The sequence below is a fragment of the Falco rusticolus genome, chromosome 10 (genome assembly GCF_015220075.1).
Source record: "Falco rusticolus isolate bFalRus1 chromosome 10, bFalRus1.pri, whole genome shotgun sequence".
In the NCBI taxonomy this organism is placed as follows: Eukaryota; Metazoa; Chordata; class Aves; order Falconiformes; family Falconidae; genus Falco; species Falco rusticolus.
The window spans coordinates 1,974,252-1,992,044 of record NC_051196.1 but is presented as its reverse complement, the minus strand read 5'-3'; the positions used below and the strand labels follow the sequence as shown (position 1 = coordinate 1,992,044).

Here is a 17,793-nt window from a genome sequence, read left to right as displayed (position 1 = left end):
TTTGCAGCAGCCCATGGTCCTGCTGGTGGGTTTCACGCCTGGGCTCATGCTGGAGACCCTCTGCCCCCCTAAAGCTCCTGGCAGCCAAGGGGGCTGAGAGAGGTTGTGCTCTGCCCAGCTCTCATTAAAATGCCTGTGGTGGCTGACAGCCGCTGCCAGGGCGGCACGTGGCGAGGGGCAGCGGGGCATGCAAGCAAGCACGCGCCTCGGCTGCTGCTGGAGCAGCCACTGCACCGGCACGGCTCCCCCGCTGCTGTGCCGGCTCGGTGGCCGGGATGCCTGGATGCCCTCTCCTCATCACCTCAGTCCCCTGGGGATACGCTGCTCCCAGTGCCCCGACACATCCGTCCCCAAGTGTTAAACCACCTTGCTGAACTACGGCATGCCAAGAGACGACAGGAGCCGGGGGGGGGGGGGGGGGGGGGGGGGGGCGGGCGGGAGGCGGCCACGACGACACCTGCAAAACCCCAGCCCTTGCCTGCATCGGGCTCAGCCTTGGCAGGGCAGTGAGCCTGAGCATTCAGCCGAGCATCTCTGCAGCAGGTTGAATTGAAGGAAGGAAAGCAGAGGGGCCAAGCACACTGCACGTCGGCCCTCAGAACCGCGGGGAAAATCCCTCTTTGCAAAACGCTGTCTCCCTGGCTCTCTGCTGGGTGGGAGCCTGTCGGGGCCGGCAGCAAAGCCGGGCAGCATGATGAAACACCGCTTACTGCCACCCTTACTCACTGCGCTCCGGGAAGCTCCGGAGCTTTGTCAGCACTTCCCACTGCCTGGGATGTTTCTGGGATTTCCCCTTGCCTCCATCCTGGCTGTTCCCCTCCGGTGCTGCAGCCCCCGCTGCGTGTGCCCAGCCCCGCCGGGCTGGCGGTGCCCCGTGCAGGCAGCTGCCTGCTCTGCCCACCTGCCCGGTGCCAGCCGTGCTCCACCGCCCGGCCAACTCACCCTCCCCTGCGTGATGCTCTATACTTCCACCCGTCTCGATGCATCGGAGAGAGATGTCTGGTGCTCTCCTAGTCCCCGGCCCAGCCTCTGTGCCTTCACCCTCCCTTCACTTGGCACTAAATTTCATCACCCCGCTGCTGGCTCCTTTCCCCGCCCCCCCCCCCAGCAGCAGGGATGAGAAAACTGATGAATCAGCCCTATTATGGATTCATGTGAACTCCCCATTTCCCCTATGGTCACCCCGAAGAGCCTGTGCCCATCTGCTGCTACATTGCCTCGCTGCCACCCAAGCTGTGCCAGCTCCCCGGCCTCACAGGACCTCTCCCAGACCCCTCTCCCATTCTCCCAAGTGAGCAGAAAACATCCTTAAAAAAAAAGGAAAAGCGGCAGAAAGGAAGCCCTCCACCCACACAACCACGGACACACACTCCCCGAGCTGCCGGGCTTGATTTTCCTCTGGTGACTGTGCCTGCTTTGGACCAGCCTTACTGGTTCTAAGTAAAGAAAAATGTGTCATTTCCAGGAGCGACTTATTACTAATGACACCATCACCGGGTTATGTGCTTCATGCCACAAAAACCTGTCAAGCACTTTTAGCAGGCTCCCATTTTTAAGTGGTGATGGAGGGGAAGTTTCTTGATTCAACCATTCGGTAATCTAGGTCATTCCAGGCTCGGTGTATTTTTAAGCTGCTCCAGTTAATACCCCCTTCCTCTGCGTGCCCTTCACCCCGGCACCGGGAGCTGGAAACACCGCAATCCCCCTGGAAACACCGCAATCCCCCGTTCTGAAAGACCCTCCCGAAGATGGGCAGGCGGCACCGCGCTGCTGGAGCGAGATGGCTCCTGCGGGTGGCGGCGGGGGGCTGCGGGCGATCGTGCGCCCCTCACCCCCGGCCCCGCGGCCGCCCCCGGTCCGAGCCGCGATGGTGCCGGCAGGGCCCGCCGCGGCTCCCGCAGCCTTCCTCCTCCTCCTCCTCCTCCTCCTCCTCTTCTGCTCCGGCCGCGCCCTTGCCGAGCCTGCCTGGGTGGAGAGGGGTTCAGGGGACCCCGGGGCGGTTCCCCCCACCCTCAGCCAGGCAGCCCCTCACCTGCCTGGAGGAGCTGCCCCTTCCCTGCTGCTGCCTGCGGGACCGGGCTAGCCGCCTCCGCAAGCGCTTCCGCACGCTGCCCGCGGCTGGGAACCGGCGAGCGCTCGCCCCCCGCACGCTCGCCCCGCGCCCCCCGCACGCTCGCCCCGCGCCCCCCGCACGCTCGCCCGCTGCCTGCGCCCTTTGTACGCGCAGCCACCGCGCTGCGGTCCCCGCCGGGCGCTCGGCAGGAGCCACCCCCGACCCCCGGGCACAGCTCCCCCTTCCCCCGCCGCCCCCCTCGGAAGGAAAGGAGCCGGCCGGCTGACAAACCTCTCATGTCCCTGCTCTCCTTCATCCTCCGCACCCTTATTTTCAGCTTCATCTGCCCCTCGCGCATGTCTGGCCAAAACTGGTCCTCGGCGGGAGCGACCACCACATCCAGGGGCATCCAGGCAGCCGGGCTGCGCTCGGCGGCGCCGCTCGCCTCAGCAGAACACCAGCTGGCCGGCACGACCGCGCTAACAAGCCCCCCCCCCAAAGCCCCTCTGCGGCACAGCACCGCCAGCCCCCGGCCACAGCCCTCAGGCTGAAAAAATAAAAAGCACCAAAAAGTCAAAAAGCTGGAAACCGAGCGGGGCGGGGGGTCCCGGCGCAGCCCCCTTGCCCCGGCCGCCCTGCGCCTCGCCCGCCGCCGCGCAGTGAGCTCCGCCGGGCGCGCAGCGCTGCCGGGCCCGCCGCGCTCCCATAGCTAACGGGTCAGGCATGCGGCCGCATTCCTTACTCAGCGCACAGACACGCAGCGCCCGGCCTGACGCAGCCCTCGCTCCCCGCTTAAAGGCGCAACCACGGTTTTCTCGCCCGCCCCGAGCCCCCCCCCCCCCCCGCCCCCGCAGCCCCCGGTCGAGAGGGATGGCTGGATTTGGCCCCGCGGAGCTAACGTGGGGACGGGGACTTAGAGGGAGGCAGCTACCCCACACCTCTTTTAGCACCAGTCAGGGTGGTGGGTGATCAAACCCCCAAGAAGGAGGGGGGATGCAGTCCCGCTCTCCATCCCTGCTGCCCCCCGGCCGGTGACCGGCATCCTCTGGCTGTGCCCCATGCCCACCACCACTCCTGGCCATACCGATGTGCATCCCCTGGGGTACGTTTAACTCTGATCCCCAGCCCCGGGAAGAGCAATGCCACAATCTCAGGTTCCCCAAGGAGGAAACTGAGGCACAAAAGATTAAATAACTTCTCCAGGGCTCTCTGCTGCAGGGCAGAGCTCGGGACCAGGGTCCCTACCCATCAGCTCATCTTTCCTCTTGATGCCTCCAAGGAGAGCATCACCCAGGAGGGATGCTCATGCTGGAGTCATTTCAAACAGCTGGAGGCAGACAGCCCCCAACAGCTGGCAGGGAATGGGGCTGGCACTGGGCTGCTCACGCCTGTGTGTGGCCACATCTTATGGAGGTATGTGCCCAGTCCCAGTGCCACAGGGCTGTGCTCTGGAGGAGATGCACCCTCCACCAAAGCCTTCTCAGTGCAGAAGTCCAGCAAGACAAGACATGTAGGAATGGGCTTTCCCAGTCCTGCTGGGGTCTATCCATCAGCAGTGGCTTCTGAAGCAGGTGGGGGCCTTTCTTCTTTGCATTTGTCCTGGGGGAGAGAATTACTTGTGTCCCCCTTTCCTACCCGTGGGACTCCTTAATACGTCTCCACCACGTTTATTGGTCTAAGCCCAAGCCTCCAGAAAATCATTCAGGATTATAGCAAGCAGAGGAGCGAGGCGGGGAAGGGGTGGGGGGTGGGGGGGATGTATTGTGCCTTTGAAAATCTGAAGCTTTACAGGCTGAAAAACCCCAGGCTGAGCCATATGTGAGTGACTTCAGTGTTTTTCCTTTGAATGACATCACATGAGATGAGGTCATTGGCATTAACTAAGTGCTCTCCCGCACCCCACCCCCCACCCCGAGCGGAGCCAGCCTCCTAATGAGCCTTGTTGTTGTAACAAATATGGTTTGATTATTATCAGATGTGGGTCAGAGGTTGGATAAAATTCAAAGCGTGCTCCAACTAGGCTGGAAGAGAGAGGAGCAGCCTTCCCCCAAGAGCTGTGCTTGGGAAGTGGCTCTCACAGCAGCTCTGCAGGGGGGCTGTGGTTCCCTACATTTGCCACCTCTGTCCCTGTGAGGGAGGGCGCGTGAAGTTGGTGGCCAGTGCCAATGGCTCCCAGCGTGGAGATGCCTCCATCTCCTACCGCTGCTGCACCAGCAGTGCTCTACCCATGCTCTACCCAGGCGATTCAGCTGCAACCTGCTCCGTTGGCTGTGGTGGGGGCTCTGCTGGCGTGGAAACCATCGGTGGGTTGTGCAGGGGCAGCAGCTGGCTGCTCTGTGCCAGCCAAGGGGGAGGCTGCAGGAAGCACGTGGTGAATTAGGGGGTGCAATCATCAACCTGCCCCCGACCCAGCAGTACAGAAGCATGCATTTGCCTTCCCTCGCTGCATTGTGGTTGCCTGACTCCCTTAGGTCTGCAAGACCCTGCAGCACAAGTTATTTTGGTACTGACAGGCTCCTTCAGGATGTGTTTGGACTGAGTTTTCAGTTTAGGGCTGCTGGCAGCCCCAGCTGGGGAGCTGGGCATGACACCACCAAGCAGCCCTTGATGCAGGAGGCTCACCGGTATCTCACATCCCTCTGCCCCTCAGTAAAAGACAAGCGAGCACAGGTAGTCAGCAACCCCTTCCTCAACCCGCATGAGGTCCAGCCCACGGAGATGCCATCTGCAGCCACCACTTCCCAGGCAGAATCCTCCCCCCCACTCCCTCCCCACCTTCTCTGCTCCTTTGCCAGGACCAGGGTAAGGTTTGGGAGCTGGCACCGGCGTAGGGGAAAGCTGTCAAGTAGAGAGAAAAAAGGCAACACCCATAGTGCAGCAATACATGCCGTGTCATCAGCTGCTGCCCCTTGGCCCCTGCCCACAGGTGCTCCTCCCGGCCAGGCTGTCACCCATGCTGCCTCCAGCCCCTATTTAGCAGACAGAGATGCATCACCTGGGGAGAGATGCCCAGCCTGGCCTTGCTTTCATTGCCACAGCACCCGCTGGCAAAAAAGCATTGCTGCAAGGGGTCTGACAGACTCACAAAACCCGCCTGCAGAAGCAGCAGCAGAACGAGCCCCTGTTCAGCACCTACGTGCCCATCATGACAGTACCTATAGCCTGGCAAGAGCACAGCGACGCAGTGGCCAGCAGTTCCTCTCTCCACTCAGTGCCGGGACCTTATATGCCAGCGCTGACCTCCTGCACGCGTGCGGTGCAGGCCCAGGGAAAGGGGCAGGCAGGTTTCTCAAAAGGAAGGAAACCATAACTGGGCAGCGGCTCCTGCCCATCGGGATCTCTGACTGGGGAAGCTGCCTTCCGTCGGCTTTCCAGAAATGAGAAATGAAATGACATGATGGTTTTGTAAGTCTTGGCAACCAGAGGGCTGCTCTTCCCTAAGTCCCTTCTCCTCCATCCCTCTCTGCCTTTGGCCCTTTTGCTCGCCTTTTCTGGGTCTGACAGCTAAAAACGCAGCCAGAGGGGGAGGGGAAGCTCCTCGGGGTAATTATAGAATCGGGAAAACAAGTTGTCTGACGACAGCGTTGCTAAACAGGGAGGTTTAGAGCATAGGTCTGGAATACAATCAGCTCGCACATACGTGACCTGGCTTAACCCCTCCCAGGGATGCAGCCGCTGGTCCAGCCGGGGCCAAAACGCTCCCAGGCATCTCCCAGTCGTGGTGGAGGGTGGGAAGGGGGCACCTCACCCCAACACCACACCTCGGCTGTGGAGACTGGGAGTGCTCCCTAGAACCACGCTGGGCTGGGTGGCTAGGGTTGGATGCCAGCACCCACTGGATGCGGGCTGGAAGGGTGAGAAAACACGGTCCTGCCCTGGCCAAAGCGGTCCTGGGCGGCTTTGCTGCAGGAAGGAAACTCCTCCGGTGCCATGGACCCAGGGGTGTCCTGTGCAAGAGGGAAGGAGGTTCGGCGAGTTACCTAAACCTCCAGGGCTGTCAAAATCAGAAACCATGGTGTTACCATTTGGTTTCTACAAAAAGCACCTCTCCTCCTAGGCGGGCAATAGTGCCCTACCTCCAGCGCTCTGGACAGGTAGAGCAAAGCATCGCCACAGGTCATCCCGCTGCGCCCACCACCTACGGCCTCAGAAAAGCTGAGCATAACCCCCTCCACAGCACTTCTTACCCTTCTTCTGCTCCTGAGCACAACCAGGATCCCCATCCACATTATTTGCAAAGCTGGTTCTTCCAAACTCCCATATGTGGGAGAAGCATGAGAGAGCCACGCGAGCACTCCTCCCCACCTCACCCCACCCCTGCACCCTCTTTACTCATACCCGCACTCCTGCCAGCCAGGGATCTCCTTTTGGTTCCTCATGGTACGCTATGGGATGGAGATGTCCACGGGTGGGCAGAGGTGCTTGTGGGACAGAGACAGTCATTAGACTTTAGGAGAAAAACTTGTGGGTACATCTGATGGATTCACGCTAATAAGTCCCCAAGTGCTCTTGCAGTCTGAGGGTGCCTGAACTAGCCCTAACCTGACCTACACGTGCATCTTCAGGCCCATGTATCGAGCAGAGGCTCTGCTGGAGTCGGCGGACAAAGTCCACCAGTTAGTGCATCCCACACGTGCTGTATGCCCGGGAGACACGCTCACACACCAAAGCCGTCAGATGAAATCGCAACGCTGTCCCAGAGCGGGCGGTGAGGAAGGTGACCATCAAATAACCAGCTGCAGTGGAGTCCTGCTGGCCCACTCCTGCCAGCTTCTGACTGATGACCAAAGCCTGGGTGTTCGGGGTATTTTCTTTCTTAAGTTTTAAATTATTTTTTCCTTACATCGGGTTTGTAAAGACACCTCAGTCCTGGTTCTGGATCCTGCTAAGCTTTTAGCTTCAGCACCAGCCATGACAAGCTTTGCAGATTGTTTTGTATTTCTGCTGCCTTTTGGATACACATGCCGACTCCAGCCCCTGCAACTGGCTAAAAGCAAGTTCCCTCTGCTCTGCCCTGCCTATGTGCTGCTTTTGCACCTGCCTAGCTCGCCTTCTTTCATTCATCTTCTCTTTTCCTCTAAAACAGCCCCAGCCCAACATTTTTTCAAGCGGTGCAGGCAGCAACGGAGGTGTGATGCTGGCATGTGGCATCTCACCAACATGACATGTAAAAGCATCATGGTATTTTCAGCCAAGGATGAGCAAAGTCACATTCAGCTGCCCTGAAGTTTAACCTCCTTTTAGGACTGCCCTATGCAAAAAAACCACCCCTCCAACAACCAACAATAAAACAAAACAAAAAAAAAAAAACTTTTTCTTTTTTTATTAAAATTATCTGTTCCTGAGTCCTTGTTTCCCAAATAATTCCAGCCAGTGCTGAACCCACTCACGGCCGGGCAGCCCAAGTCAGCTCCCGCAATGGAAACCCCCTTTCTTTTCTCACTACATTTTGGCCACTCTGAAGTCACCTGCCTTTGGTAGATTCCCCTGAAATCCCCCAAATCTCAGCCCCCTCCAGATCACCGCCACCACGCAATCACAGCTCTCGCTGGCCGTGCTGGTGGCTGCGGCGCTGCCGGGCTGGAGAGGACCTAGGTGATGGCCAGCGCTGCCAAGGCCAGCCTGCTCACCGAGGAGGAGGATGGCGAGTGGAAGGCTGGGAGGGATTTCTCGCTGATGATATTGTTACATTCTTTCCGAATCCTGGGAGTAAACAGACGCTCCAAATTTAGAAAGAACAGGACTGGAAAATTTAAACATTCCTTGAAGAATTGGTACAAAAGGCGGGGGGGGGAGTGGGGGGTGTGGGGGGGCTGAAGATGATCTCACACTCACTCCCGAGCCAGATGAAAAGCTCATGACTCCAGCTCAGAAGGCGAGGGGCCTGTTTCAGGTCGGAGCGTGATATCGCACTGATAAAGCTCCCCGGGCGCACGAGACCACAACGAGAAGAGCCTCCGCTGTGCGAGGGGGTCCCACCTTTGGCAGTCGGGTGGGGGGACCACCCTGCTGACCACCCCGCCAGCCCGGGTCCACCTCCAGCCGGCAGCCAGCTTTGGGCACAGGACCACCTGGCTCAAGGACCAGGAGCAGGGGCAGGATGGGTGCCTGAGCATCATCTGGCCGAGCATCCCAAGCCCTCAGCTGTCGCTTCTAGCCACTGAATGGGAGCAAAGGGACATCTCCCCACCCTGTGCCATAGCTGGACAAACAGAGAGGAGCTGGTGAAGCTCAGCACCCAGCAGCTCAGCACCGTGCTACGGCCCTGGCCAGGCTCCAATACAAGAGCTGGCACGCGGGAGCCATCAGGGAGTGATGGAGCCAGACCGCTGCTGCTGCTTCATAAACAGATAATGGCTGTTAATAAAAACCAAGTGGGAGTTTGCACAGGGATAAAAGAAGGTGGGGGGGGGGGGGAGGGGGAGCAAAGTGGGGGGAAAAAAGAAAAGCAAAGAAAAAAAGCAAAAAAAAAGCAAAAAATAAAGCAAAAAAGCGAGCGTTTGTGCTGAAGTAAACAAAGGTTAAAGAACAGTCAGGCTCCTGCAGGAATAGCAGAGCTGGGCTGGGAGGGAGGGAGGGGGCATTACGTAATGCAGGAAAAATGTTGGCTCCATTCAGTTTTCCACCACTTCATGTGATGTCAGGAAAACCATATAAATCAACAGTCTTTCTGCTCCCACGGATGGAGGGCAGCAAGCAGCACTATTTATACTTACACAATTAAAAAAAAAAAAAAAAAAAAAAGGAAAAAAGAAGAGAAGCTGAATATTTCCAAGACTGGGAATAATTGACTCAGATTCCTCCTTCCCAGCCCGCTGGAATTGCTACTTCTGGACTGTTAACCCTTGACGGGTCCCTGCTGCCACTCCTGCCACTCCCAGCTCCCCCGTCCTTGCCCATCAGCTGCTTCAAGGGTCTGAGGGACGATGGGCTGGAGGTGACCAAGAACGGCCAAGCACCCAAGCGTGGCGTTTGCACGAGGTGGGGACACCGAGGCAAGGGTGCGTGTCACACCTGCAGGGGCTCAGGAGAGCTGGGGAGCATCGAGGGGCTGCCTAGTGTGCCCACACCGGATTGGGGACCCACAGGACGGGGTTCCCTGGGGTGCTGGCATCCATTTAGGGACAGGCTGAGATTGCAGGACAGGACCCTGAGATTTCAGCAGCCCTTGCCAGCCCGACTGCCCCTGGGGTCACAAGCCACCTCTGGGAAGGACCCAGGCACCTCTCCTGGGACACAGGATGGGCTGGGGTGGGACAAGGTGCCTGAGCCTGGAGCAGACAGATCGAGGGGTTAAATCCCACCAGGGCGAGGGGTCAGGATCAGGCCCAGGCACACATCCTGCCCCAGACCTCCCAAGCACTGCGGAGCTGCCTCTCAAACCAGGGGGCTGCTGCCCAGCTGCAGGCAGGAGGGAGTGCTGCCTGCCGCCCCGCGTGCCCAGCCGCCCCCGATGCTCCGCAGCTGCTTCCAGTCACGATTTCCATGCAGAACGCCGCCGCCATGACCCAGTGTTCCACATTTTGGTTCCCGTTTTTTCTACCTGCTGGTGGCCCATCTTCCACATCAGCTTTGCCTGTGCCTACCACCGCCATGCTGCTGCACAGGGGTCTGGGCTCCCGCAGCCCAGGGGGATGGAAATGTCTGCCCTGAAGATGGAGGATGCATGTGCCCCCATGGGGTGCAGGTTTGCTCGTGGGGGGCTCAGCTGATGGCCCAGGGGGGTGGCAAGCTGCCGGTGTCACCCAGCATGGGGCACGCCATGCATGCGGCTGGGGTGCACCGGGGGTCCCCCAAGCCTCCCCTCACTTTCCCAGGGAGGACGCGGCTCCGGGGCTTTCAGGACCACCTCATTCAGCCCCATCCCTGCTTCAGGAGGACTCAGGGGTGGGGGTCTGCAGCCAGCATATAGCACTGCCCCTCACTCAGCCCTGGGGGAGCGGCGTTGGGTTGGGGGTGCCAGGGTCACACTGCGAAGGCTGTTTCCTGATCCATCCTGGTGACTATGCAGGTTCCTGCCCAGACGTGACCAAAGCCACCTACTCCTCCTCCTGCACCATGTGCCAAGCCTGTTTACACCGCGCCGACCTTGGAGCCACAGGCACAGCTGCCGGGGTGGGCCAGGGGCTGCTGTGGAAGCCCATAGCAGCATCCTCCAGCACTGGCCTCAGCAGAGCTGCTGCAACTCAGGCCACGTTAATTAGCTTTATTGTGATTTCGTTTAGTCTCTGCTTGCCTTTGAAACCCTTGAACCAGGGGGTTTATTCCCGCTATTTCTCTGCTCTGTTCTCCCCAACACGAAGCAGCTCTAACTCAAAGCAGCTCCCTGAATGCCACTTGCTGTGCCACCCTGCCCATCACAACCACACCTTCCCAGGGTCTGTCATGCTGCTGGATTTGCAGGGGCAGCTGCCCTCCATCGCTGTGACACTCTGGGGACACAGAGGTCGGTACCCTCTGCCTCAGCCCCAAAGCTGCACCCTGTTGCCACAGGATGAGGACAGGCCTGGGGAGCCGAGGATCCCCATCTCCGTGCTTCTGGTGCTGTCGAGGAGCCTGGATGAGTTCAGCAGGACCAAGGGGCTGGGGGGGGGGGCGGGGCGGGGGGGCAGCGCCTGCCCACGCCTCCGTGGGCAGAAAGCTTGGAGGTGGGCAGCCAGCCAGGCAGACACCCGGCTGTCCTGGCCACGGGGAATTAAAGGCAGCTTTAACTCTCCCTTCAGCAGCTCGTGACTCTTTCTCCTCCTTTCTGCTGGGCTGGAGAGTTTCATTCATCAGTCGCCTGCCTCCCATTTTGCTCTGTGAGAGGGCTGTAATTAGGGCAGCGCGTGCCTCCTCCTGCCTCTGTGCTCGTGCCTGGGGAGCATCATCTCCAGCAGACCCTGACTCACCCAGTGATGACCCTCTGCCCCTCTTCCCCTTCCCAGCACATCCACGTATCTCCTCTCCTGCCCTCCCTTTAACAGCAGTGAGAGCTCCCGAACCGGGTCTGGCCCTTGGCACGTTCACCGGGGATGAAGCAGCGTGGGGATGTAAGAACGAAGGGCAGCTTTCGGATGGCTGGATCCATGCCACCATGATCCCTCCACAACCTCCTCTCTCATTCACCCTGGTGCTGGATGCAGCGGTGGAGAGCTGGACAGCACAAGGAATGAATGCACAGGGAGGACCCAGCAATGCCAGCGTGGCTTGAGCCTCCTCGGCATGCGTGTGAGGCTGCCCTCTGCCACCACGGCCACCGGTGGCCAGGAAATGCAGATGGACATGTGTGGCCATGGCTCCGTAACTTCAGACTAAGGGGTAAGAGTGCCAGGTGAAGTGGTAACCCAGGGCTCCTACCTGTGAGGATGGAGACACTGTGGAAACAGCTATCCAGCTTGCCCAGGAGGATGGAGAGGAAGCTGTCAGCAGCCAAGCCGGTCACATCCCGCGTGCTCTGGTCATAGACCACCACGTCCTGGTGCTCCTCTGCCTCCACCTGCAGCAGAACAGCAAAAACTGGGTGTCAGAGAAATAGGCTGAGCACTGAGGAGAATGCTGCCCACACCACCATGGGAAGCAAAGCTGAATTTACCGGTCACACAGCAGGAGACCCCAGCTCCACAGCATCCGCACCAGCTGGCTTCACTCACCAAATGGAGGGTCCAGCCAGGCTGGGACTCCGCTCCATGGCTACAGGCAAGCGTGTCAGCACAGATGCTGCAGGAGCAGCCCCACCAACCATGAGCGCTTCTGAGCATCCTGCCCCAGACAGCATCACCCTCTGCTTGCCATTACTTAACCGCATCCCAGAAGTCGCCCTGACTTCATTCACCATCTCCTCCCCACCAAACCTTTGCCCTCAGATACTCCTCTGCAGCCTGGCTGGTGCCAGGGGATTTGGGGGTGGTTCTGCAGGCAGGGGTGCTCCCAGCACAGCCCTTGTACTGCGGCTGGAGCGAGCGGGGCTGGAGCAACAGCTCTGCAGGGCAGTCTGGGGACACCGAGCCCAGCACAGTAACACCTTTGTAGGCACTGCCCCTCTGGAAGCTCAACCCAAACCTGCCAATCACCCCTGTGGGCTGAAGAAGGGGGAAAACCTCTTCTTTAGCTCAGTGCGCATTCAGGGAGATGCTCTTTCTTCCTTCTGTAATGCATGGCGGGGCCAGCACACTGCAGAGATGCGCTGGGGAGGGGGAAAGGAGCTCCTGGGCTGCTCTGACATGCCTCTCATGCCACAAACAGCACCCAGCCCTGCTGCCCGCTGCTGCAGGGCCTCCCGGGTGGGTGAGGTGGGGGGGTACCCCGCAGGCAGGCAGCTGGCTGCAGGCAGGAGTCCCCCCAGCCTGGTGATGGCTGGATTGCAGCGAGAGCACTCAAGGCGCAGCTGGCCGTTCCTACACCTACCTGAAGGTCCATGCATTAAAAGAAGATAAAAATCCTGGCAGAGGCACGGCTCAGCGCATCTGCTGAATAGTCGGGCGGATGGCACACGCCTGCCTTGTGAGTGCCTGCCCTCCCAGCCGGCCGGGTAAGGCGCATCCATCACGGCGTGGGAGGAGGCGGCGGCAGCGGCAGGCAAGGAAGGAGGGTCTGCACCTCTAAGCTCCTCTCTCCTCTGGCTTGTGTTGGAGCTGCCCATCGCCCACCACCTGCCTGGCCCTCTCCAAAATCTCTTTAGGAGACCACTTGAACTAGGAACCACTCATGGACACCCGCCTCCTTTTGCTGTCTCGCTGCCATGCCCTATCTTTACCAGCAAAACAGATTTGCTCTGGGTTGCTGTCGATACTAATGCTGCTCTCACACACTGCTGCAGGTGCTTCCCTGCTCGGCAACGTGAGTGCCATCCAAATAAAACTGCAGGGCACACTGATTTAGCTGAGCTCATCACGTCTCCTCGCCGCAGCGGAAGGACAGCCCCACACCAACAGAAATCCCTGCCGGGGCACCACGTGCAGCTCTGCTCTAGGAAGTGGGGGCTCAAAGGAGCCAGACCAGCACAAGGCACTGGGGAGCAAAACTGGCCCCACAGGTCAGCAGGATGATGAGAGGGCTGAAAAGGCAGCGGTGGGATGAGAGGGCAGAGAAAAGGATGCAGGAATTTTAAAATAAGACACCGAAAAATGACCGAAGCCACCTGGGGGCAAGCCAGCTGAGGATCTACCCCAGCATCATTTCGTTGGCCACCCCTGAAGCAGGACTTCTGCAGGCGGCCATCCCAAGCACAGCTGGAGGGAAGCACGGCGGCTGCCGAGCCAGCTCGGAGCCAGGAGCCTGCCAGTCCTTAGCAGGGCCGCTATCCCTTCAAGCCCCCCTATCATGCCATTAGCACATGTCAAAACCCCAGTCCCCAGCCTGAAGCCCCACACCAGCGAAAGCATCTCCCACAAAAGCACGGTGAGGTGGGGACCGAGCTGTGGCAGGGCAGGGGCTCATCCTGGCTGGGCGGTCCAGGCCAGGGTGGCTGCAGTGGAGATACCAGCTCTGGCCAAGCAGAATTATCCCATGTGGATAACTGGCTAGCTGAAAAGGGTCACATAGACATAGTCCAGCTGGCTGGACAAAAATGCACATCGCTCTCATCTTATCTGAAGCAAAGCAAAAATATAACAGGAAGATTGCGGTGGGAAAAGAATGTTGCAGGTGGGAACAGATAACTACAGAAGAGAAACTCGGGGCAGGCTTGGTATTTAGGCAACTAACCAATAATGAGCTTAACTTTTGTAATATGTATGAGCTAATTATAACAAGGCATAAAAGGTGACTGTAAGGTACAATAAACGAAGTCTGCTGATCACTCATATTGAGCGACTGTGTCTTCCCTCCGTCGCGACAATCCCACAATAGGATTTAGTGTTCCCTCTGCATGGGGAGGCTTTGTTTGGGCCGTTACTGCAGGGTTGCTGAGCGACGGCAGAGATGTGCGACACGGTTTACATCTTATTAAAGTTATAAGGTTTCACTCAATGTAAATGCCAAACAAGCACTGGCCTTGCATGGCCTGGCTGCAGAAAATAAATACGCTGCTTGCTGGGGCGAGGATGCCTGCAGGAGGGTCCTGAGGAGCCCTTGTGGAGCACACAAGGAGCCCACACCGGCATCCCAGCTCCTCGCTACAAAGGAAAATGAGAGGGAGATGTTCAATGGGGTCCACAGGTCTCCCATTAACCTCATGTACTCCAGATACGCCAGGGGAGGCACAGCCCCATCTCTGGCCTTAAACATAGGGAGGTTAAAAGCTAACTGGGGCAGAGGCAGAGGGTAAAGCTGAAGAGATGCTCAGGGCCAGATTCCTGCCTCTTCCAGCTGCTGGCATAGGGCAGTGGCACAGCTGGCAACAGGGGAGTCCTCCTGAGGAGCAGCACCTCCATGGTGGGAGCTCTCCCATGGGGGCTGCCCATCACCCCAAGGATGCTGAAGTAACCAAACCCCCAGACATCACCCTCCAGAAAGGGTCCCCAAACCCAGCCAGCAAGGGACGGCAGGGCCAAGGCGCAGCAAGTCGTTTGGCCCCAAGCAGGTGTTGAGTGAGGCTTGCAAACCCATGCACGCCTTTGAAAAGCTGCTGGCCCACCCCAGCGCTGGAGGTGAGCCAGGGCATCTCCCTGGGGACAACCTTCCTCCCTGCCAGAACCTCGGCTGGTGGGGGGGATGGCTAGCCCAGAGCAGGGACCACCCGGCCAACAGCTCCAACCAAATCCCAGCTGAGACCATCCATTGCCTTCCCACCCGGCCCAGTGCTCACCACCACCACCCTCCCCAGCTCTGGCTGCAGGTAACTCCCTTAGGGACATCTGTTCCTGGGGCACTGGGTGGTTCAGCGTGGTCTGGGTCCCTGCTCCGCCTCTCTCCCGCCGAGCAGGGATGATAATGCTCTACAGGTGATCCAGGCTAAGATAAGAGCGAGCTATTCTTATTATCCCAATTACTACCGACATCTCAGTCACATATTGTTTCAAAACACAGTGAATCACCCCACTGAAATAACAGGGCTTCCATCAACATAAAGAGCAGCCAGGCACACGGCTCAAAAATAAGCCCCGGCTTTCCCTCAAGCAAAACAGCTGCTTGCAGAGCCATGCTCCTAACGCAAATAAATAAATATTCCCATCGCCTGAAGAGACCCTTGTCATGCCTCAGACTGCGGCTATAGCTGCTCTAGAGATAGCTACATTTCAGGAAGCAAGAAGAGGTTGAGAGGTGGAAAGACTTTCCAGGGGGATCTTGAAGAAGCGAAAATTTCAACATTTCCCTCAAGAAATGCTAGTGAAAACCCCAGGCAGGAATTTCCCACAACCTCTGCCCCAAAAACTGCACTGAGGAGCTGAATTATTTCAGTTATTGGAATTTATTATTGGGAGAATTTATTATTGTTAGTATTGGGAGAAGGGTTCAAAAACAAAACCAGAGCAGTACATTGGTACCATTTTTGTGTGGAAGGAGCCTATTACCAGTTGGGAAATGAATTGCTGCAGCAGTTTTTCCCAGCTCAGGCGCCATGGGAAGATAGCACACAACAGGGCTTGGGAGCAGTGGCTTAGCTCTGCCCACCATCGCAGGCATCTTTCACGGAAAAAAGAAAGGGAGGTTTATTTTCCCCATTTCTTCTTTCCTACAAAATGGTCCTTCCCTTTCCTTGCCCCAAAAAAGCCAGGAGCTGCTGCTATCCAGCAGCATCGCTCCAAACTAGCATCCAGAAGCGCCGTTAACGGTACCTTTCCTGAGCGGCGGTACGGAAAGCAGGTGCAAGCCCTGGGAAACCCGACTTCGGCAGCCGCTGAGCCCCGCTGCCTGCACGCTGGCGGGGGAGCGGAGCGGGGGGCCAGGTGGGATCGCCGGGAAGCTTTGCCCCGTGCCAGCCCCAGCCTCCTTCCCCAAACCGCGATGGCACCGCCGAGCCGGGATGCGCAGGTCAAGCTCTTTGTGCCGGGCAGCCGAGGGGCAGCGGGATGAGGGGGGGGCTCAGGCTGCCCCTGCCCTGCCCGGGCAGCCCCCCACCGCTGCCAGCCGCCTTTGTCTGGCAGCCCGGCCGGCCGGGAGCAGGAAACAGGAGGCGGGCGGGGGGCCCTCGGGAGGAATAATGGGGCCGGACAATCGCACCACTGATGTCACCCTTCCTGCCATCTGCTCCCAACGCCAGCCGTGCCCCCCGCTCCGGCCCCCGCCTCCCCCGGCCCCGGGGCGGGGAGCCAGGGGCAGAGAAGGGCCCGGGGGGTGGCAGCTACGCCAGGTGGGGGCAGAGAGACCGTACGGGGGCGACAGGGGCCCGAACCGGCCGCCAGCATCGCCCCCGAGGGCCTGCGCCCTCCCGGCAGCACAGCGCGTGGATTGCGGGGGGGTCCCAAAACGCGACCACCACCCAAGCGGCTTGAAACCGGGGGCACGGGGGAGGGGGAACGGGGGAGAGGAGAGCTCGGCACCGCGGGGTGCCAACACCCAGGTGTGCGCACAAAGGCTCGGACGCTGCGAGCCGCGGCCCTGGGCACAGCGTGTGTGTCCCCCGGCCCGCCGCGGCCCGCCAGGGCAAGCGGCCGAACTCACACGGGGGTCCCGGACTCGTTACTGCCGGCTGCCAGAGCCGGGGCGGGGGGAGCACGGGGCGGGGGGCACGGTGCCTCCTGCCCGCGGGGGCACTGGGGGGGACTTCGCCTGTACTGGGAAGGGGAAGGGGGGAAAAGGGGAGGGGGAAAAGGGGAGGGGGAAAAGGGAAGGGGGAAAAGGGGAAAAGGGGAAAAGGGAAAAGGGGAAAAGGGGGAAAGGGAAAAGGGGGAAAGGGAAAAGGGGGAAAGGGAAAACGGGGAAAGGGAAAAGGGGGAAAGGGAAAAGGGAAGGGAGAAAGGGAAGGGGGAAAAGGAAAAGGGGAAAAGGGAAAAGGGAAAGGGAAAAGGGAAGGGCGAAAGGGAAAAGGAAAGGGAAAAGGGGAAAAGGAAGGGGGAAATGGGAAAAGGGAAAGGGAAAAGGGAAGGGCGAAAGGGAAAAGGAAAGGGAAAAGGGGAAAAGGAAGGGGGAAATGGGAAAAGGGAAAGGGAAAAGGGAAGGGCGAAAGGGAAAAGGAAAGGGAAAAGGAAAAGGGGAAAAGGAAGGGGGAAAGGGGGAAAAGGAAGGGGGAAAGGGGGAAAAGGAAGGGGGAAAGGGGGAAAAGGGAAGGGGGAAAGGGGGAAAAGGGAAGGGGGAAAGGGGGAAAAGGGAAGGGGGAAGGGGGAAAGGAAGGGGGAAGCGAAAAGAGCCGTGCATTAAAGGCGACACCGCCTCGCCGCCGCCCCCAGCACCCCCGGCTGCAGGCACGTCCCCAGCCGGTACCTGGACCATCACGCAATGGCCCGGGAGCGGGGAGGGGGCGATCGCTGCCTCCCGGGGACACGTGGGGACCCCCGAGCCGGGCCCACCGCCCCGCCCCGAGCCACCGCTCCGCTGCGGCGGCCGGACTGCAGGGCTGGCTGGGGGGCTGCGGGGCTGGCTGGGGGGCTGCAGGGCCGGCATCAGCTGACGCGAACTCCCTCATACCTCCCCCTCCCCACCCGCCTCCTCCTCCCCGTCCTCCCTCCCGGTGCGCAACGCCGCTGCCGCAGCGCTGCCCCCGCCAGGCCGCTCCCTCCCCCCGCCCCCCCCCCCCCCCCCCCATCGCTGATCGTTCTGCTTTATTCTCCCGGGGATTTAAGAGCGCTAAAGCCCCTGAGGAATCAGCCCCTGCCACCCCCTGCGAGCGGCCCGGCCCCCCCCGCGCTGCCGGTCCCCTTCATCCCGGCGGGGTGATGTCA

At 59.6% G+C, this 17,793-nt stretch overlaps 1 protein-coding gene across 4 annotated transcripts in view; it reads right to left on the bottom strand.

Moving 5' to 3' along the window:
• Window positions 1–17,793, bottom strand: part of DUSP8 (dual specificity phosphatase 8) — a 48,512-nt gene that overhangs the window by 15,037 nt on the left and 15,682 nt on the right. For all 4 annotated transcript variants that reach the window (XM_037402930.1, XM_037402929.1, XM_037402931.1 and 1 more), the window contains exon 3: window positions 11,393–11,531. In XM_037402930.1, coding sequence (XP_037258827.1) covers window positions 11,393–11,531 — 139 coding nt within the window. The remainder of the gene's footprint in view (window positions 1–11,392; window positions 11,532–17,793) is intronic.